Raw genomic sequence first — 22,892 nt, forward strand, 5'->3', positions numbered from 1 at the left:
AAACCAGAAACCCAAACACACAATACAAAACATAAAATTTTTAAAATAATACATACTACAGTTTTCATCACATGTGCAATAAATGCTGACTTTAGGGTATGGGGCAATTGGGAAGGACAAGAAAATATAAGAAGGTGGAGGGATGGCTCTGCTAATGAATTATCATATTAATGCAACAGAGAACAATGCCCAAAGTTCAGGAAACCAGGACGAAGAAGCAGGGAGCTGACCAGAGAGCAGGCTATATTAGACTTGAGCAATGACATATGTTTAATTAGTGACCTCAGTGAAGGCAACCCTAGGAGGGTGCAATCATAATTTTACGTTCACTGAAAGATCATCATTAGTGGTCAACAAAAGAATTAAATGTAGTGTCAAACTTAAGGAGAAAGGATATAATTATACAAAGATGAGTGCTAGGTCAGAAGATTGCACAGAATATTAAGAAATCAGAATAACTATAAGGATTACTAAGAAGGTAAAGTGAATGCCCTGTTGCCAAGTTTCTGACGACTCAAATAGGTAGTAACTTAAGTGTTGAGGATGGCACAGTCCGCAGAGGGATTATAGATAGTTTAAGTTAGTGGGAAAATAGTTGACAGATGAAACACAATGTGGGAAAATGTAAGGATAAGCACTTTAACAGGAAGAATAAAGGAGCTGAATATTACGTTAATTCAGAAAGACTGCAGAAAACTTCAGCAGAGGGGGATTTGGGAGTCCTCGTCTAAGATTCACAGAAAAGCTAACATCTAAGTTCAGTGGGTAATAGAAAAGACAAATGGAATGTCGACCTTTATTTCAAAGCGAACGGAATATAAAAGAGGGAATTTGTAAAATTAATCAGACTACAGCTGGAAAAGCATGAACTGTTTCAACCCCCTAAGAAGATATGCTAGCACTGGAGGTGGTCCAAAAGAAGTTTCACTAGACTGATCCTGGGTATGAAGGGTCTCTCTTATGACGGATTCAATACTTTTGATCTGTGCTCATTCAAGTTTAGAAGAATGACAGGAGACCTTGTTAAAACATACAGGGTTCTTAGGGAGCTTGACAGAGTATATGCGGAAAGGTTGTTTCCCTTTATGACAGAGTCCAGGACCAGAGGGCATTATCTCAGAGCATGACGTGGCCCCATGTGAGAGAGAGGTGAAGAGGAACTTCTTTCTGGATAGCAAATCTGTGGAATTCTTTCCCACTGACAGCCATTGAGGGTGGGTCGTTAAATATATTCGAGGCTCAGCCAAATTTTCAACTAGTAAGGGAACGAAGGGTTATTGGCAAAAGGTAGGGAAATGAAGTTAGGATTATCAAATTAACCATGATCTCAGTGAATGGAGGAGCAGACTCAAAAGGCTGAATGGCCTACTTCTTTTCCTACATTTTATGGTCTTCAGGGAAAAAGTCGAGCACAAGAGAATGAAATCTGGAAACATAAAGAAAGTAAGAATTCAAATAGATTTTTTTAAATAAAGCCAAGCAAACAGAGTGAAATTTGGTCCCACAGAAAATGAGCCTGCAGAATTAACAATGGAAAATAAGGACATGGTAGATGATTTGAACAGGCATCTTAACTGGTTTTCACAACAGAGGCTACATTCAGAGAAAACAGAAAATGGAAGGGTGGGAAGAACTCAAGAAAATGACAAATGCCAGGCACTCAGCAACTTGTTGGATCTACATATTGACAAGTTCCCAAATTCTGACGGACTTTATCCAGGAAGTGGCCGGTGAATTAAGCAAGACACCTGCAGAATAGGGGAGCTGAGGCCTCGACTCATCCGCTCTTATCAACTTTCTTTCTCTCTTTTTTCCTTCTTTTTACTTTAGCTGTCTCTTTTCTCCATTTTTCTTCACTTTCTTTAAAGCTTGGAGAGAGGCGTGTGAAGGAGGCCACCTCCGGCAGCAGTGGGAGCAACGCCAGGACAAGCCAGACGTGGCTCCGCCCTAACCCAGGATCTCCCATCAAGTGAGGATTAGGTCCTGCGCTGACTCTGCCAAGGCTCCAGGTCCACAGCTATGCCGGGGAAGTTGAAAGGGCAGAAGCATCGGCGAAAGGGACGGACGGCTGATCGGTGGCAGCGTCAGATGGAGAACAGGAGGCTTATCCTGGCCTAGTGTTGAGGTGGTTACTGGTGGCCTGGCGTGGTGGTTTCAGGCGATAGCTTCCAGCCAGTATTCCAGCAGCCTAGCATGGCAGTCTCATCCCAGCATGGTGTTCTCATCCTGGAATGGCAGTCTCATCCTAGCTGCGTCGTCACGGCATTCTATCGTTCCTTAATCGGTTTTCTCTGAGCCCAGGAGCCATTAACTGAAGATGAGCTTAATTGCCTTAATTATTTTAAAATAATATGAATTCTGTCATTTATACAGGTGCTGTGGTGTGGTGACATGAAATTTTTCACTATATTTTTCATGTAAAAGTACACATGACAATAAATATCTATTCTATTCTGGATAGTTGATGCATTGGTTCTAATTTCCCATATTTTTCTTGATTCAGGGGAGATTTCATTGGATTGGACAACAGCAAATACAACTCTTATTCAATAAAGCTGGAAGACAGAAAATAGAAAACTACATGCCACATCTGGCATAAAGCTATTAAAGACACCAAGCAGAGCACTTGGTAAAAATTTAAGGTAATCAGACAGATACAATACGGTTTTGTGAAAGGGAGGGCATGTTGAACCAATTTATTAGACTTCCTTGAAGAGTAACATGTTTTGTGAATAAAGGGGAACTAGTGGACATACTGTACTTGGATTTCCAGAAGGCATTCGTTAAGGTGTCACATCAAAGGTAATTGTGGAAAATAAAGGTGTGTAGCATGGACAGAAGAAGGGCTTGCTAAAGGAAAACACAGCAGGAATTAAAATGGATATTTTTCAGATTGGCAAGATACAACAAGTGATGCCACAAGTATTAATGCTGAAGCCTTAACCTTTCACAATTTATGCAAATGACTAGGATGAAGGGATCAAAGGTATGATTGTTAAACTTGCTATTGACAAAAAAAAGGTCGGAAAGCAAGATGTGAAGAGGACAAAGATCTTGGAAGTAGATTATAATGTGAAAAAATGTGCTAATGCCCATTTTGGCAGGAAGAATAAAAAGCACATTTTTTTTTTTTCTTTATTAATTTGCGGGACGAGTGCATCACTGCTAGGCAGCATTTATTGCCCATCCCTAATTACCCAGAGAGCAGTTAAGAGTCAACCACATTGCTGTGGGTCTGGAGTCACATGTAGGCCAGATCAGGTAAGGATGGCAGTTTCCTTCCCTAAAGGATTGATGTAGAATGGATGTTTCATCTTGTGGGAGACTCCAGAGATATAAGCCACTGTTTAAAAATAAGGGGCTACCTATTTTAAAGGAGACATGTATTTCTTTCAGATTCTTTGGAACTATTTTCCTTAAAGGGTTCTGAAACAGAGTCTTTGAATTATTTTTAAAACAGGTGGATAGCTTCCTGGTAAGCAAGCAAGTGAAGGGTTTTCAGAAGTATGTGGGAATATGGAGAAGAGACCACAATCAGATCGGCCATAATCATATTGAACAGTAGAACAGACTAGGGCCAAACAGTCTACTTCTGCTCTTATCTCATGTTCATATGTAGTACCTCTGGTTCAAAGATTGCTCCACTGTACACTGGATTTGCAGTTGTTCGTCGCTTCCTTTCTTGCCTCTTGCTTTGGATCTCTGTTTAAAATCAAAAATGTTATACAGATCATGCTTCAAGATTACTTGCGTACCAACGGTATTTTTTGTGTTTACTGCCTGACCTCCCTAACTTTCACACTAAGATTAACTATATGCACATCAGGAGACAGAGCAAAATGAGTGTCCATGTGGTGGTGGTGGGGGGGGGGGGAGAGACGGGGAGGGAGAGATTATTATCCAGAGTCTAGCTCCTCATACTGCCTATGCAGAACCTCTTTTTTTCATTTCTACCTCTGCAATAGTGCACTACAATTGGATCCTCCCTAATCCACTGCAAGTTCTTCTCCAGCCCAGAGCAAATACCTGAAAACTGACAGCACAGCAGCCTGGAGATAGCAAGAAATGCAGATGCTGGAGTCAGAGTCAATACAGTATACAGCTGGAGGAACACAGCACGTCAGGCAGCAACAGAAAAGCAGGAAAGGTGACGTTTCAGGTTTACACCCTTCATCCTGATTCTCTGATGCTGCCTGACCTGTGTTTCTCCAGCTCCATACTGTAACATAGCCACCTGGACTCTTGCTCTTTGCTGCAGTGAACAGTGTAAATCTCCCTGACCACACTGTCTCTTACTACCATTACATTTTGACTTTTTGGCTCCCTGTGCCACAGTGCCATGATCATTTCACTCATCCATTTCATAGTCCTCACTCTTATCCAAACAAACTGAGAAAATTTCAAACTCATTGGACAATTGCTATCACTGACACTCCTTGCAATGCTGTCCTCTGAGACCCCTCATCTGGAGTCACACCCCATCCTGTTCCTGACCTCTGACCATGTCAGAAAACCTAAGAAGCGTGACTGCTTCCAGGAATAATGAATCCAGGTAACATTAGGGCTTCCAGGCTCAGAGGGGAACATGCAGGGGGTGGTGTTCCCATGTACCTGCTGCACTTGTCCTTCAGGTGGTGGAGGCTATGGTTTGTAAGGTGCTGTTGAAGGAGCTCTGCAGAATTACTGCAGTGCATTTTGTAGATGGTACATGCTACTGCCTTTGTTTTATTTACTCATGGCTCTACCATTCAAAAAGAGCTTTGGGTCAGCATTTATTGCCTGCTTTTAGATGCCCTTGTGAAGCTGGTGGTTAGCTGCCTTCTTGAACTCCTGCAGTGCATTTGCTTTCAGTAGACCTGCATGCCCTATGGGAGGGAGAACCACCATGTTGACCTAATGACAGTGAAGAAACAACATTTTATTTCCATTCAGAATGGCGAGTGGCCTGGAAAGGAACGTATTGGTGGTGACTCTCCCATGTATCTCCTGCTGTTATCCTTCTAGATGGAAATGTTTCCACGTTTGGAAGGCTAATAAGGAGCATTGATTAATTCCTGTCATGTTATAGATGGTACACACAACTACTACTACGACGACGACGACGACTACTACTGAGCGCCAGTGGCGGAGGGAGTGAATGCTTATGGATGTGGTGCCGATCATGCAGGCTGCTTTGTCCTGGATGGCATCAAGCTTCTTGAGTGTTATTAGATCTGCATTCATTCAGGCAAGCAGGGAGTATTCCATCACACTCCTGACTTGTACCTTGTAGATAGTGGACAGGCTTTGGGGAGACAGGTGAGGAGTCCTTCATTACAGCATTGCTCGCCTCTGATTTGGCTCTGGTAACCTCTGTATTTATAGCGAGTCCAATTCAGTTTCTAATCAACAGTAACCCCCAGGATGCTCATAATGAATAATTCATTGATGGTAACACTGCTGAATGTCAAGGGGCGGTGGTTAGATTGTCTGTTATTGGAGATGATCACTGTCTGATATTTGTATGGCACGAATGTTACTTACCACTTTTCATCCAAAGACTGGATATTTTCCAGGTTTTGTTGCATGTGGACATAGCCTGCTTATGGATCATCCACTCAGCACTTCTGGCTGAAGATTGTTGTGAATGCTTCAGCCATACGTTTTGCAGTGATGTGCTGGGCTCTCCAATCATTGAGCATGGGGATATTTGTGGAACCTCTGCCTAAAGTGATTTGTTTCATTGTCCACTACTATTTACAATTGCATGTAGGACTGCAGAGCTAAGATTTGATCTTTTGGTTGTAGAATCACTTAGCTCTGTCTATCACTTGCTACTTGGCTCATGAATAGTTCTGTTTTATAGCTTCACCAGGTTGGCACCTCATTTTTAGGTATGCCTGGTGCTGCTCCTGACATGCCCTCCTGCACTCTTCATTGAATTAAGGTTGATCCCCTGGCTTGATGGCAATGGTAGAATGGGGATATGGTAGGCTATAAGTTTGAATCTTATGCTGGAATACAATTCTGCTGCTGGTGATGGCCCATGGCGCCTCATGGATGCCCAGTCTTGAGTTGCTAGATATGTTTGAATTCTGGCACATGGTGGCAGAGTGGTTAGCACTGCTGCTTCCCAGCACTTGGGTGACTGTGTTGAGTTTGCACATTCTCTGCGTGGGTTTCTTCCAGGTGCTGCAGTTTCCCACAGTCCAAATATGTGCAGGTTAGGTGGATTGGCTATGGTGAAAATTGTCCGTAGTGTGCAGGAATGTGTAGGCTTGGTGGATTGACCATGGTAAATATGAGGTTACGGGATATGGTAGGGGTCTGGGTGGGATGTCTTCAGAGGGTTAGTGAGACTCGATGGGCTGAATAGCCTCCTTCTGCACTATACAGTTTCTATGAAACATGGTGATAGAGCCACACAACAGGATATAAAGGCAGAACTTGGTCTCCACAAGGACTGTCTGATGATCACTCTTACTGGTACGGTTATGGTCAGATGCATCTGCGGCAGGCAGACTGGTGAAGAAGAGGTCAAGTATTATTTTTCCCTTCTTGCTGGTTCTCTCATTAGCTGCCACAGACTTAGCAGAAATATTCCTTAGGACCCAACCAGCTCAATGAGTAATGCTGCTGCCAAGCTATTCTTGGTGGTGGACATTTAAATTTCCACACCCAGAGTACATCCTGCGTCCCGGCACCCTCAGCACTTTCTTTCAAGCATTGTTCAACATGGAGCGGCATGAAGTTATCCACCAAGTGAAGACGATATATGGCAAACAGCAGAAGGTTTCCTTGCCTGACCTGATGCCATGAGACATAATGGTATTTGGAGTCAATGTTGAATATTCCCAAGGCAATCCCCTCCTGATAGTATTCCATGGTGCCACCATCTCTGCTGGGCGTGTTCTGGTTAGACATATCCAATGATGGTGATGGTTATGGTTATGTCTGGGACACTTAGGTATGACTCCATAACTATACAATGCTGTTGTTTGACTAATTCGTCAGACAGCTCTCCCAGTTTTGGCATTATCACGCAGTTGTTGGTAAGGAAAACTTTGAAAGGTCGGCAGAGCTGTGTGTCAATCGGACAGAGTGAATACTTAAGGTGTTAGATGGGGTAGTTCTTGCTCTTTTTTGAGTTTTGCTCGAGCTACACAAATCCAGGCAAGGGGAGATTATTCGCCTGCACTCCTCATATTTACCTTGTAGGTGGGGGACTGGCTTTGGCAAGTCAGGTGGGGTAAGCTACATAATTGCCGATCTCTGTCCCATTATCATAGCCACACTATTTATACGGTTGGTCCAGTTTAGTTTCTGCCAATGGTAACCTCCAGGATATTGACAGTGGGTGATTCAGTGATGGTGACGCCATTGAATGCCAGTGGGCAAATTTTCTGTTGTTAGAGATGGTTGTCTCCTGGCACTTGTGGGCATGGAGGTTATTTACCACTTGCCAGCCCAGATCTGAATATTTTCCAGGTCTTTCTACATTTGGACACAGACTGCTTCAGCGTCTGAGTGGTCACCAATGGTGCTGAATATTTTGCAATCATCAGCAAACATTCCCTTTAATGAAGGTCATTGATGAAGCTGCTGAAAAGCAGGTTGAGAAACTCCTGCAGAGATGTTCTGTGGCTAAGGTGATTAACCTCCAACAAATAAAACCATTCATCTTCATGGTACATGTGATTCCATCCAGCATTGAATATTCTTCTTGATGCCATACTCAGGTAATTGCTGCCTTGAGGTCAAGGGCAGTTATCCTCATTTTCTAGAGTTCAGCTCCTTTGCCCGTGAATGAAACAAACCTGCAAAAGAGACCAGTTGCAGCGTGGGTCCAGCACAACACATGCTAAGCATCACTGAGTCGGTTACTATTGAGCAAATGCCACTTGATGTCACCTTTCATGACATCTTCCGTCCCCTTTCTGATAACTGAATGAATGATGACGGGGAATGGATGACCTGGATTAAATATTTCCTGCTATTGGATGACTTGGACATTTCAGCATTGTAACTGTACCGGAGGAGCACAGCTAGCTCATGAGCACATCTTCGGTACGAGTGCTAAAACGTTATCAGTGCCCACAGCCTCTGCAGCATCCTGTGTTGATGTGTTCCGAATAAAATTGTCTGAAGACTGGCACCTGTGATACTGGGGACCTCAGGGAGGATGAGATGGATCATTCACTTGAAGCTTCTGGTTGAAAACGCTTGCAGATACTTCGGCCTTATATTTAGCACTGACGAGCTGGGAATCATAAATTATGCTATTTGTGGTGCCTCCTCCTCCAGGAAGCTGTTCAGTTGTCCACTACTATTCACAATGATGTGGTAGGATGGTAGAGCTTAGATTTGTTCCATTGATTGTAGAATGACTCAGCTGTTTATTGCATGCTGCTCACACTGACTGACTGTGTTGTGATGACGTTATCAGTCATACCCATTGGCAGCACACCAAGTACAACAGAAGAATGCCTGCAATAAACTGAACTTCTAGAATGCTAATACCAGATTAGCCCAATTTGTGGATGCTGGTCATATGGCCAGGCCAACAGAGTGTATAGGCCACACTCGCCCAAAATTAGAGGCAAGCCCGCAGTGATGGCTACAAATAGCTTTATGCACGTTCAAAAATGCACCAAGACACATTTTTAACATAGATGAAACTAGACAGTTTTACCATCTGTTACCAGGTTGCCATTTAATGTTTCAAGATGAAATGTGTAATGGTGAAAAGGGATGTAAGGAACAGGTCTCTGCTGCTATGGTCTGTGCCAACATGGATGGCACTAAAAAAAATTGCTGCTCCATGTAACAGAAAAATCCAAGAAACCATACAGATTTGTAAATGTTAAGATACTATTCATACAGTACAAATCTAACAAATTCGCTTGGATGACCTGCACAATTTGAGGTTTAGATCAGGAAATTGGAAAGACTGCATCAAATGAAAAAAGGAAAATTGTCATCTTGAAAAACCTTGAAGAGTCTAATGAATGACCACCCACCTGTTTCTCTGGCTGAAGCTGCAAACCCCACAAAAATACTGAAATTTCACAGTACAACACAAAAACACAAAACAGGTCTGACTGCATTGATGACATGAGAACTCATCCAAAGACAGCTACTAAGATTAAATAGATTACTGAGAAGTCATTAATTAAGGATTATAAAGAAATATTACTTATCTCAGAGCTAACTCACAGCATTTTCAATGCATTTTACTGCACAAGGCCAGACCATTGCAAAGTGTGAACAAGTTGAAGAAGAAAAACATTTTTCACATATATACTGTGTCACTGTGTTTTCATTTCTTTAAATGTACATTGCATTTGTAGGCAAATAAAATTATGCAGTGACTTCCTTAGCTATCTCAAGGCTCTGCTTAATACAAAATTGCGGGCAGGGCACCTATGATTCAACTTATTGTGATCTTACTAAATCCAACTATCAGTTGCACATGTTCAACTTTACTTCTGGGAGTGACATGGAAAAGATATATGTAAACAAAACTGCTAAATATTAAGATACAGAAAGGGCAAAAACTAATTTCTTACCTTCGAGGTGATCATGTGTAACCAACCCCAGAGAAACCATGAAAGCAACTTTCTGTACAAAAACAAAACAAAAATGACGGTACGTAATTAAAGCAATGATAATTAATGTATACTGCTCAATAAGAAATTTCTGCCCTAATTTTCATTATTTTCTGCTGAAGGGCAGCACTATTTCTAACAATATAGATCATTCTGCCCTGTCTGCTCCTGGCTCAATTTTGAGGAGACCACTGTCTTAGCAAACTACCTTTCCACTTCAAAGTCCTTGACTTCCTATATATATTTTGATCTTTCCCAGACCACAATATTTAATTAAATCCCTCCACCAGGTTTGAGCCCCAGCTACAGAATTAAAATACTTACATGGAAGTCACAAATGACATCCATCCTTTGTGACCGTAGTAGGGGTAAACATTCCCTCCTTGTCCTATTCAACCAGTCTGCAGCCTCACATGGCTGACTACCGTCCTCCTCCTCCAATATCTCCCCACTGTAATCCAGCTGGATGGGTCTGCTTGAACTTGGTTCCATTCTTACCAGAATACCACCTGGAATGCCTTCTCTTCACACTCCCGAACCTTTAACACAATGTCTCTCAAGAATCTATCCTTAGCTCTTCCCCCATGTCTCATCTACATAGCACCAAAGGCACAAATATTATTTTTCACACATATAGAGGTAGCACCCCGCATTACTCTCCACTACCTCTCTCAACGCCTCCAAAATTAGATTGCTCATCTGACAGTACTGGATGAGCAGGAATTTTCTCCAATTAAATATTGGGAAGAACTAAGCTATTTTTTTCAACCCCCATCCAAACTCATGTCCCTAGCTACTAACTCTATCGCTCTCCACAGTAACTGACTAAGATTAAGCCAGTCTGTTTGCAACCTCAATATCACATTTGATCCAGGGATGACCTTGCCACCTTACCATCACACCACTACCTGACAGAGGATTACCACTTCAGGAATACCCCCCGACTTCATCTGTCAACAAATTGGCTGCTGAAACTCTTGATCATTCCCTTGTCACCTCTGGACAAGATTATTTCAATGTTTTCCTGGCTGATCTCATATATCCTACCTTTTATAAATTTTAAATCATCTGTAAGTCCATATCTAACTCACAAGTCCAGTTCCCCTATCACCTGTACTTGGATTATCAACTCCAGCTCCAGGTGACAACATCTTAACTTCAAAATTCTCATCCTGTTTTCAAATCTCTCCATGAATTTGCTCTCCCTACTGCCCCATAATCTCCTGGGACATCTTTGATCCTTTAATTTCAGCCTCCTAAGTATTCACAACTATAACTTGTTCATCAATGGTTGCTGCATCTTTTGTTGCCTCAGCTTCAAGGTCTGGAATTTCCTCCCTACAAATCTCTGCCTTTCTAAATTGTTTTGCTTCTTTAAAGCACTCCTCAAAACCTCAAATCTTTGGTCAATCTCCTTAATATGGGTCGGCATCATACTTTGCTTCATAAGAGTGCTACATAAAAGAGAAATAGCATTGTTGATGATGTAATTTAACAGATTTTGCCTGTAGATCTTAATTTTAAAAATTAACTAACTAGCTCAGAGTTAAGACTACATATTGGGAGAAGTGCTGTGAAATGCACATTTACATTGAAATTCATACTCAAAATGAAGTGTGTACAGTGACCTCCGTACATTTTAGTACAAACTTCTTCAGTTACTAAATCGCTACTGATGGATAATCACTAACCCTTCCACACTAAAGCTGTCCCACTATAAAAATGGCCAAAGTGCTGAAACAATGTTTCCAACAGATATGTGAAAAATATCGACAATAAATTTATTTCTAGGAGCATTTTCCATAGTACAGGATCAACATTCTCTAGTGTTCCAACTCCTACTTTATCTCCCAAATCCAATTCCTGAAAATCAAATGGTTTCTTACAACAGCATGTCAGTATTTCACGGGATGACCACCAGTTCTTCATTGGCTTCCCAACGTTCCAACTCTTAATATCTCTCAACATATCAAATGCAATTTATTGGTTGCGCCACAAAACTAACATATTCTGACTTCATACCATCAAGTGCCCAAGCAGGATCATAGAGTCAAATAGCACAAACAAGGGTGGGTGGCCCATCTTGCCTGTATAGTTTGTTTGAATGATCTATTAAGTCCCAACCCGAAATGCAGAAAGAAGGATCCCGCCCCGAAACATCAACTTTCCTGTTCCTCCGATGCTACCTGGCCTACTGTGTTCCTCCAGTTCCATTCTGTGTTATCTCTGACTCCAGCATCTACAGTTCTTGCTATCTCTATTGACTCCTCCTGTTGTTCCCCCAAAGCCCTACACAATGTTTTCTTTTCCAACTATACAATGTATCCAGGTCCCTTCATTGCTAATTCTGCTTCCACTATTCTTTCGGGCATTCTTAACAGTCCCAGTTGCTTTATACTAAGATCTCAAATGTCTCATAGGTTAACATTAACCAATAATCATTTATTTAAAAGATATTGGCAACAATTTTAAGAAACTGGGCAGTAAATAGAAACTGCTTCAACAACATTAACGTTACCTCTGGGTTCTCCTCTCTCTTGGGTTTAGGTGGAACTGGAGATGTGGGACTGCTGTCATTTGGTCTTTCTTCCCATTCCACCTGAAGTTTGATAGTCTAATGATAGAAAAATAAACTTTGAGTTACTAAATATTTCAACAATATACATTCCACAAGCATAAGCACATTCATACTTCAGATGCATGAAGTTTTGGTTCAGATCATCTAAAATGGATCTTAACTAAAATATAACAAATGAGAAAGCCAAATTTGAGGCAAATCCTATATGGGTTACCATGTTGAAAGTACAAGTCGGTATTATTTTTTCCTAAAATATTAAAATCTGATATCTTATCACAAATAACGATTGCCTGTCAAATGTGTGTTGGTATCTTTCAGTAAAAGAAATGGGCCATATTTTGCAGAGGAGGGGATAACAATTGTGAAACTGACAACTTCAGAATGTCAGATACATGCAGATTAGTGCACAAAACCTTAAGATGCTGTCTGTCCTTGGGGATTCTGACACAGGCTACTATGACCTCCCCACAGACAGAAATCACAAATTAGCAATAATTTCAAATTTCTTATTCCCTACCTGCCATTACAAATTCCTTATATGTTACAATATGTTCAATCAGATATAGCTGTTTTAAACAGCAATATGATTAATAAAATTTGATGAACAACAAACTGATCTTAATTTTAAGTTATATATTTTGGGTATCCTTTGAAGCATTTTATCAAACTATTTTAGCTTCTATTTCATCTTTTAAGTTGTTGTATGCAAAAACATTTTTAAGAAGCGTTTTTATTTTAGTATCTATTGAAGTCTTTCAATATGATTAGCTGCTTGAACAAACAGAAAACATCAGTTACTATACACAATGTTCAGTAAGGAACACTGATCCGTTGCAGTGCAACTGAATAATAATAGAGGTAAAATTCCTGCGAGAGGTCACTAGATCTCAGCAAGACTTGCTCCATCATGAATGGCAGGTTCTTTGCCACTGAATGTGAAATCTGGCCAGATTGAGCTGTCAACATTCTTGCTAGGAATCAAGAACAATTGTGACTATTTTACTATATTTGGTGTCATGGATGCAGGAAGTCATTTTTCAGAAATTAAAAAGAAGTCAAACAGTATTGTGTGATGAACCTGTAACTTTAAAAGGTTGTTTTGTCCTTTTTTTTTTTGAAGAGGGCTTGCAAGGCAGAGGTATCAAACTGGATCCTGAAAACCTATTGAGTAAACAGCTTGGGAGGCCTTGGTTTTTTTTTTAAACACCCCCTGATTTCTGGGTTTTGGTTTTTTTCAGTAACATCAGAAGACATTGGGGTCTCAAAAGTGATGCAAGTTTCATTCAATGCCCTTTGGCTGTTACACTCTCTGAATCTTCAATTTTTTTCCCCTCCTCCCCTTGGGGTTCAGGTACATAGTTTCTTGGAAGTGGCATCATAGATAGACAGGGTGGTAAAGGCAGCATTTGCCAGGCTTTCCTTCATTGGACAGAGCATAGGACTGGTCATCAATTGTGGCTGTAGAGGTCACTTTTGGAGTACTGTGTACAGTTCTGGTTGCCCTAATATAGGAAGAATGTTATTAAATTGGAAAGGTGCAGAAGAGATTTACAAAGATGTTACTGGACTAGAAGGTTTGAGTAATAACATAGGCTGGATAGGCTGGGACTTGTTTCCCCCTGGAGGGTAGGAGGTTGAGGTGTGACCTCTGAGATTTATAAAATCCTGAGGGGCATAGAAAAGGTGAATAGTAAGAGTCTTTTCCCTAGGGCAGGGGAGTCCATAAACTAGACGGTATAATTTTAAGGAGAAAGGAGAAAGGAGAAAGATTTAAAAGGGACCAAGAGGGGGTGACGTTTTCCACAGAGAGGGTGGCTGGTATATGAAATGAAGTGCCAGACTAAGTAGTAGATGCAGGTACAGTTACAACATTTGGACAGGTCCATGAATAGGAAAGGTTCAGAGGGATATTGGCCAAATGCAGGCAAGTAGGACTAATTCAGTTTGAGAAACCTGGTCAGCATGGATGAGCTGTATGACTCTGTGAGGTGGTTATGGGGGACAGTGGGATTACGGTTTTGAGATCAATGATCAGCTACGATCATATTTTTAATGGTAGAGCAGACCTGAGGGGCAAACGATCTACTCTTGCTATCTTTGATGTTTTTACGTTTATGAAAAGCCATGGCAAGTTCCTACAGTACACTCCTAAATTGTACACCTTGCAATGTCAAAGGGAATAAAAGTTTAATGCTGTGGATGGAGGTAGTAATGACGAGCAGGCTGTTTTGCACTGGCTGATATGGAGCTTCTTAAGTATTGTTGGAGCTGCACTCGTCCAGGGAGCAGGCTCTCTCATTCCTGAGTTGTGTCTTTCAGATACTGGAAAGACTTTTTCCACAGTTTACACTGACTTAGTTTTTCAAGGACATACAGTCGATTGCCAACTTGGTAACAAGGACAATCACCCTCATCTCACTGCTGGAATTCTATACCTTCTTTTCCCATGTTTGGATCAAAGTTGTAAAGGGTTAGCCCTGATAGAACCTAATTTAGGCATCAGTCAGGAACCTTTTGGTGAACAAGTACATTTTGACATCGCTTTAGTGACATCTTCTATCACTTGCTGGTGATTTTAAAGTAGACTGATGGTTTTGATTTGTCCTGCTCATTATGAACAGGACATTCCAGGGCAACTCTACACTTATCTCAAATAGATGCGAGTAGTGTAGCTGCAATGAGGAACGGTTAGTTTTGGAGAATGTTTTTAAATCGCTGTAGTTTGGATGTTGTAGGGTTTTTGCTATATTCAGTGTGCACAGAATTTTTTTTGACATCACAGATGAACTAAATTGGTTGAAGACACTTTGATTATGAGGCAGCACTCAGGAGAAAACTGAAATGGACCATTTACTTGACATTTCTGTCTTAAGATGGTTGCCAATAATTCAACCTTGTTTTTCATACTTATGTGTTGTGCACAATTACCAGAGGATGGGGTTATTCATTAAGCCTGCTGCTCCAATTAAAGTATTTACAAGCCCACCACCATGCATAACTACCTATAGCTGGATTGCAGATATTGATCTGCTTGTCGAAGCAGTGCTTTGCTCTATGTATAACACTGCTTCCATTATTTAGCACAGGTGATCCTGATTCTAGTTTTACCAGGTTGCAGATTTCAGGTGCTACTCCTGGTTTGCTCTTCTATACTTCTCATTGAACCAGGATCAGTCCCCATGTTCAATGATAATGGTTGAACAGGGACTAAGCCGGGGCACGAGGTTACGTGGACTGCAGTCAAAGATAGCTGTTTGGCTCCTGACCCATTACAGCCTGGAACCAAATATGGGCAAAGGAACTGAATAGCAAGGCTGAGGTGAGTGTGACTGACTGTGGGAGCATTTGTCTGCGTGTGGCACTTAATGTATCCAAAGAGTTGCTGGCTTCATGGACGCTCAGTTCAGTTATGAGATGCCAAGCCTGTTCTAAACCTAGCATGGTGACAGTGCCACACTACACAGTGTACAGTGTCCTCTGGGTGAAGACAGGCATTACCTCACCAAAGACAATGGGATGGCTACAGTAACAGGCAGCTGTGTTTGAGAGAGATAAATTGATGAGAAAAATGTCTTTCCCTCACGACTGTTACCATAGCAACTGCCTCTGGCCTAGTGTAGTACTTACGTCCACAGGATTTAACCAGTTTGGCCAATAATGTAAGTAATGTGGTTGGTGGCTTCTATCCAGAGTAATTTATGTGCCCTTGCTCCCTCAATGGTTCTTTCAAGTTCAACACGGAAAGAATATTGATTAACTAGCTAAGGGAGAATGCAACATTCATGAGGCTTTATTGTCGACTTTTGACCTGATGCCATGAGACTTTCGTGACATCTATAGTCAATGTTCAGGCCTCCCTGGGTTACTCCCTCTTGATTCTACAATACTTTGATGCCACAGTGCACATGTCCATTCACTTAGCATGAATGCTGATGTAGGAGTCTTGGACATTTAAAAAAAGATATGATTCTGAAGTGTCAGGTTGTTGCTTGACTAGTCTATGAGATGATGGCTCTTCCAAATTAGGCACTAATCCACATGTCAGTGAGGTGTTGGCAGGATTTACTGGGCTGGGTGTGGTTCTGGCATATCTGCTCACGAATTTCATCGAATTATTTTTGAAGGGGTGACCAAAAAGGCAGATAGTAGATGTTGTCTACATGGACTTTAGCAAGGCCTTTGACAAGGTACCACATAATAGGTTGTTGAGTTAGATTAAATCTCATGGGATCCAGGAAGAACTAGTCAATTAGGTACAAAATTAATTTGATGGTAGAAGACAGAGGGTAGTGGTAGAGGGTTGTTTTTCAAAATGGAGGCCTGTGACCAGCAATGTGCCACAGGGATCAGTGTTGGGTCCACTGTTATTTGTCATTTACATAAATAGTTTAGATTAGAACTTAGGAAGTATGGTTAGTAAGTTTGTGCATGACACCAAGATTGGTGGTATAGTGGACAGTGAAGATAGTGGTCTGGGAATGCAGTGAGATCTTGATCAACTGGGCATGTGAGGTGAGGAATGGCAGTTGGAGCTTAATTTAGATAAATGCAAGGTGTTGCATTTTGTTAAGGCAAACCAAGGCAGGACTTACACAGTCAACTGTAGGGCTCTGGGGAGTGTTATAGATCAGAGAGATCCAGGGGCACAGGTTCATAGTACCTTGAAAATGGAGTTACAGGTATACAGGGCGGTGAAGAAAGCTTTCGGCATGCTAGCTTTCGTCAGTCAGAGCACTGAGTATAGGAGATGGGATGTCTTGTTGCAGCTGTACAAGACATTGGTGAGGCCACTTTTGGAGTACTGCATGCAGTTCTGGTCGCCCTACTGTAGAAAGGATATTACTAAACTAGAAAGAGTGCAGAAAATATTTACTAGGGTACTACTTGGACTGGAAGGTTTGAGTTATAAGGAGAGGTTGGATAGACTGGAACTTTTGTCATTGGAACGTAGGAGACCGAGGGGTAACCTTATAGAGATATATAAAATTGTTAGAGACATAGACAAAGGTAGATAGCCAACAGCTTCTCCCCGTAGTGGTGCTGGTGATGGTGTTGGGGGGCAGGGGGCTGAAACTAGAGGCATAGGTTTAAGGTGAGAGGGGTGAGATACAAAAGAGTCCAGAGGGGCAATTTTTTCACACAGAGGACGGTGAGCGATCTGAAACAGCCTGCCAGAGGCAGTGTTGGAAGCAAATACAATTGTCTCATTTAAGAAACATTTAAGCAATTATATGGGTGGGATAGGTATGGAGGGATATGGATGAAACACAAACAAATGGAACTTTAAGTTGTGAAAACTGAACGGCATGGGCAAGTTGGGCCGAAGGGCCTGTTTCCATGCTGTGGACCTCTATGACTCTTTCTGCTTCCTAGATCAATTGGTGGTGTGCCTATCTTGATTCTCGCACTTCCTGTGGCATTTTGGCATGACTGAGGGGCTTGCTAAGCTACTTCAAAGGACAAGTAAAAGTCATTGCTTTGCATCTGGAGGCACACACAACAGAGAAGGATACCAGACTTTTTTCCTTATATATTATTAATGAGGCAGGTAAGTTTTATGACAATCCATTGGTTTCATGGTAAGCATTTTTTGATTCCAGATTAGCTGCTGCGACAATAGATTATTAGAGTAGCCCTCTGGATTACAGCCCCAACAATATATATATGTTGCAACAGCATGAAATTTCAAGTTTATGTCACAACTATTTCAAAACCAACACTTTTTTTTTTTACGTTTCCCCAAATATTTCTAATTGTCTAAGTTCTAACGTCATAGACAAAAATATTTAATCAATGACCATACATAGATTTGAATACACAACTGAATGCTATAAAGGTCTTGTGACACAGTGGTACTGTCCCCACCTGAGTCAAAAGATCCTGGTTCAAGTACCCACCTGCCCCAGAGGTATATCATACCGGTCCAACTATATTTATTAAAATAACTAGGTCAATGCAGCAAAGATTATTTTTACTGAGATACTAGCCTGTGCCTGTTTTGTGAATGAAAAATACAGAGGCATTAGTACCTTATTTTCCAGATTTGCTTTGCTGAGCTTCAGCTGTTGGGGGCCAACCACTTTAGGACTTGGGGTTGCTATGACAATGCTTGTCAGCTGTGCAGTTGGTAATGTTTTGGTGACAGCAGTTGGTTGTCCATTCATAATTCTAGCCTGATGTATGGAATTTGCAGCTGATGGTTGAGAAGCGGGTGTGAATTTTGTCAGCATCACAGGTCGCTGGATTAGTTGCGAAGTCGTAAACACAGGTGCGGGTGCAATAGGAATACTATTTGGCATCACTGGTTTCGGACGAACCTGAGAATTTAGGTTGCAATGAGCAATTTAGCATGTTACAAAATAAACCGGTTGTCCTCCCATACCCCAAATATCATCATTGTTTCCTGAAGCTAATGACTACCAAAGTCCTCTTGTCCAGAGCCATCCAAGTGGTAACTCTTTATTTGTGGACCAAGGCAATGACATCATATTGAGCGTCATAGCCAAGGCCTACCGCAACTCAAACCATTCCATTGCGGGGGTCATTCCTAATGCCACACTTACACTTTCTGAACACAGCAAAGGATAGTGACAGCAGAAACCACAGACAACTCTGTCCTTCTTTTACTGCAAAAATAGAGAGACCAATTAGATCACTCTTACAACAGCTTTTAATAAATGTAACTAGTTTAGTTAAGGCTGCAGTCTGAACCAGAGGTCTTTCTAGTTAAGATGGCTCAGTGCCAGACAGATGTATTTACCAACTGATCTTCACAAACTAAACAGTGACTCTTTCAAAAATTGTACTGCTTAAATTCACTACAAATAAATGTATGCAACATTCAATTATGGTTTCAGTTTCCCAAGCCTTATAACATTCTAAAATTAAAGTTCTTTACAAGAGCAGCATCTCAACATAAGAATATAATGTATACTTTATGCAGAAGATCAAGTAAAATTGGTTGAATACCTACCATGTACACAGTATTTTCAAAAATTTATATTCGTCACCTTGCCCTATTCCTCTTCTGAAGGGACTAACTCATTTGGATTATGGTTTCACATATGCCAACAGCCAAGCTGTAACTCACCAGGGGACCAAATTTCACTTGTGAACCCATGCAAACATCAGAATATCTAGCCATGTAAAGCATCATAGCTGAACTCAACATTATCATCTGGCAGCATTTTCCAGCAAGCAAATCACCTTTCATCTGGTCACTGTCCTGAAACACAACAGTCTTTCTATCTACACTGATGTTGTCAAATTTACTGAGTATATCTAGCACCTTCTGTTTCTATTTCCTACTAACAATCCACAATATTTTTTCCCCCACACTTAATAGCACACAGGAGTGAGATACTTGTCTGATATTTCCCTCCTCAGCTCATATACAAGAGATATTTCAAGTTATATTCCATACACTTCTCATGAATGGTAGCAGTATTATAAACCCTGACCATAGAGCGGAGGCAAGATCAGAACTAAGATTTAATTCTGGATTAATACCTACGTACCAATCTTTTTTGGTATAAAATTCTTAACAGAATGTTAGGTTTGGTTGTTCCTCTTCCCATATTTTCACTTGTATGTGAATAAAGATTAAAAACAAAAGAAATGGTGAATTTCTCCTAAATACCGCATTAAACACTTGGAATATGGCCCCTGGCCTAACCCGTATCGCTGAAATACAGGTATGAAACATCATAATTGGCACAGTGACATACTATAGAGTCATGTCTATTTAATGTTTCAGTCGACAACTCAGCATTAATTCTGCATTTTGAATGTGCAACCACTAATAATAGCAGCCTTTCTATAACCCTTATTTACCTGTGGTAAGAGCGTTGGGCGTTGAGTCAGTCTAGGTGGAGGAATGAACTGAGGAACCTTGATTGGTGGGGAACTTGTAGACTGCACCTGCTGATTTTGAACACATTTATCTCTTACACACTACTTTCATAGAAATCCTTCACATCAAGAATAAATCCCTGGATACATACATGCTAGTACTACCTGTGTTTGCAACCAAGATTCCAGAAAGTCAATGTGCTTTCTCTTCTGAACTGTAAAACCACAAACTTTCCAAACTATGAGCAGCATTTATTTAATAAATAGAGGAAAATACAAAGACTAATGAAAGAAATAAAAATAAGGACTTCACAATTCAATAATGTATGATTCCAATCTTTAGTCAGTGGATTATAGCCAAACTCCAGAGACCCGGTACTTCAGTCCATCAGCGAAGGCATACTGCATAGTGCAGTGCCATCTTTCAAATGATGTCTGCCTGCTCTCTCATAGTAGATCTCAATAAACTGTTCAAAGAATGACAAGAAGTTCTCCCAAGTGTCCTGATTAATATTTAATATTTGGTCACCGACAGCTTATATGATCTTTAACATAAACGACTGCTACACTTCCAGCATTACAAATGCCGAATATTATAAAGTATGTCATTGGCTGTGATGTGCTTCAAAATAGTTGAAGGTCATGAAAGGAACAGTATAAATACATGTTCTTTCATTTATAACTAAACCACAACCATGTCACGCACTATAGAATACATTCATTTGATCGAGGTGGAGTATACAATGTTCAGTGGTACAGTGGTACTCCGAACCATAACAGTTAAGGAAGGGTATGAATGCATTGGTGAGGATACAGAAAACAATTTAGTAGGACTGTTCCAGGAACAAATAATTACAGTTCAGTGGATATACCGAAGAAGCTAGGGTTAATTCTCCGCTGTTGTAAGAATAACAAGAGCAGATCTGATGAAGGTGCTTAAAATCACGATGGGCTTAGTTAAAGCAATCAAAAATACTTTGTTTCAAATCGTTAAAGGGTCGATAGCTGGAGGTAGCATGAAGAAAAGATCTTTTTGATGGTTAGGATTTGGAATGCATTACCTGATACAATGGTAGGTACAGATTCAATAGCAGCCTTCAAAAGGGAATTATGAAACATTATAGAGTTATAGAGAAAAAGCAAAATTTTAGGACAAACTGGACAAACAGCCTGAATGGTCTCTCTCTCTCTCCCGCTCTGTCGTGCAATTCTGAGATGCTTCAGTGACAAATATGAGTTTCAAAGTCGGGACTAGTAATTTTACAGTCAGCAAATGACTTCCAGCACCAACCAAGTTTTACATTTCCTTTTCATCATTTAAAAAATCTCCAATCCCATGTCAGCATTTTCTCTTTTACTTGACTTGTTAGGTATCTATACTCATTTTATTCTTCTAATTCAAATGTGTTTTACTTCTCTCTAGGTCTGTTTATGTGGGACACTTTTTAACAGAATGTTTTTTGAATAGTTTTGAAATTAAATCCTGAAATATGCAAGGCACTAAAAAAAAGTGAAGCGTTAAAAACTACAACAGTCTAGATGTTGCAGCTATAATGACTGTAACATGGAATGCATTTCTCTTCATCCTTCATTGAAATTGACTGTAACTTGCAGCATTTGACATCCACAGGTAAGTGGAGAAATTCAGAATTCATAAGGTTCTATCAGTGATTCCTCATTCTTCACACTGCTCAAGTCCTTGCAGGAATCAGAAATCACTGGCCCAGATTTTTGGGCTCAGTGGCTAAGCAAGGGCACTTGCCACTGACTCTGAAAAAAGCTGCCCACTGACAGCGATCTCTGTGGCACTGTTTTCCTCTTTTCCAAGGTTGTATTAAATATCAAGGGGATATTTTGCATGCAGAAGTTGACAGTTTCAGTGGAGCAATTATACAAAAGCAGAGTTTTGCTACAAAATTTGAGATCCCGAATTGATGTAAACACTCAAATTTTATTTTTTATTGATATAAAATCCCTTAATGTTATGCCCTGTTGAATGGGCTGTAACTCAGTTTCAAATGGTATACTAAGAAATAATTACTTCCGAATAACCGCTCTGCCCCTGAAAACTAAGTTTACATTTGTGAAATGTAAAATTTCTCCATTTCCAGTGAAAAACCTCATTACATTTTTAAAGTAGAACAAAAATCTTTATCATTCAGCTTCTGCCTTAATGCTGATCTTTATTTTGCTACATTATAACTATACAAAGTGAGTGATAAAATCCACTTGTTAAATTTGTGGTCTTTGAGAATTTATCAAGTGATTGGCATTGATGACATCCTTGTCACTGCCAGAGATCAATTCTAGTTGATGTCTGAATTAAATTCATGTTAGGAAAAGTGAAGTCCATGCCACAGATCTCACAAGGTCTTTGCGGGCAGCTTTTTCCTGAGGTTAGCAGTGAGTGCTTTGACTTCATGGGTGACGTCAAAACCTACATCATCAAATTGAATTCATGACAACTGGTGAAACTGTCAATTCACAAATAAAAGTTTCTGTTAAAATCAATTTCTGGGCATTTCCCAATGATTTGACCACAAAGGATGGGAAGAAAGTTTGTTTTGTTTCTTATTTGTTTAAGACATTAAATCACAAAATTGGAAATGATTTCACGCCCTGTGTTATGGGCAACCATATTCAAATATCAGAAAACAGATCTAGCGAATTGACTTTTTCAGAAATGGTATCTTATTTTAAAATAAATTCTTCAATTAACCTGGACAATGCACAGTTGTAAAATAACTAAGGTAAAAGAAAATATGGGACCAGAGAAATATTTTAAAGTAAGACAAACTCAAGAGTTATTAAAAATAAAGGTTTAAATCGCCAGATTGGAACGCAGTAGCCCTAGTCACACCAAGCGGGTTACAGCA

At 40.5% G+C, this 22,892-nt stretch overlaps 1 protein-coding gene across 2 annotated transcripts in view; it reads right to left on the reverse strand.

Annotated features, from left to right (window-relative positions):
• The window catches only part of phf21ab (PHD finger protein 21Ab), a 267,243-nt gene that overhangs the window by 31,489 nt on the left and 212,862 nt on the right, over positions 1-22,892 (reverse strand). For both annotated transcript variants that reach the window (XM_048607257.1, XM_020532592.2), the window contains exons 6-10: positions 19,999-20,088; positions 18,195-18,482; positions 12,106-12,201; positions 9,549-9,600; positions 3,623-3,702 (exon numbers count right to left, since the gene is read on the reverse strand). In XM_048607257.1, the coding sequence (XP_048463214.1) occupies positions 3,623-3,702; positions 9,549-9,600; positions 12,106-12,201; positions 18,195-18,482; positions 19,999-20,088 (606 nt within the window). The remainder of the gene's footprint in view (positions 1-3,622; positions 3,703-9,548; positions 9,601-12,105; positions 12,202-18,194; positions 18,483-19,998; positions 20,089-22,892) is intronic.

Source organism: Rhincodon typus, chromosome 17 (assembly GCF_021869965.1).
Source record: "Rhincodon typus isolate 14 chromosome 17, sRhiTyp1.1, whole genome shotgun sequence".
NCBI lineage: Eukaryota > Metazoa > Chordata > Chondrichthyes > Orectolobiformes > Rhincodontidae > Rhincodon > Rhincodon typus.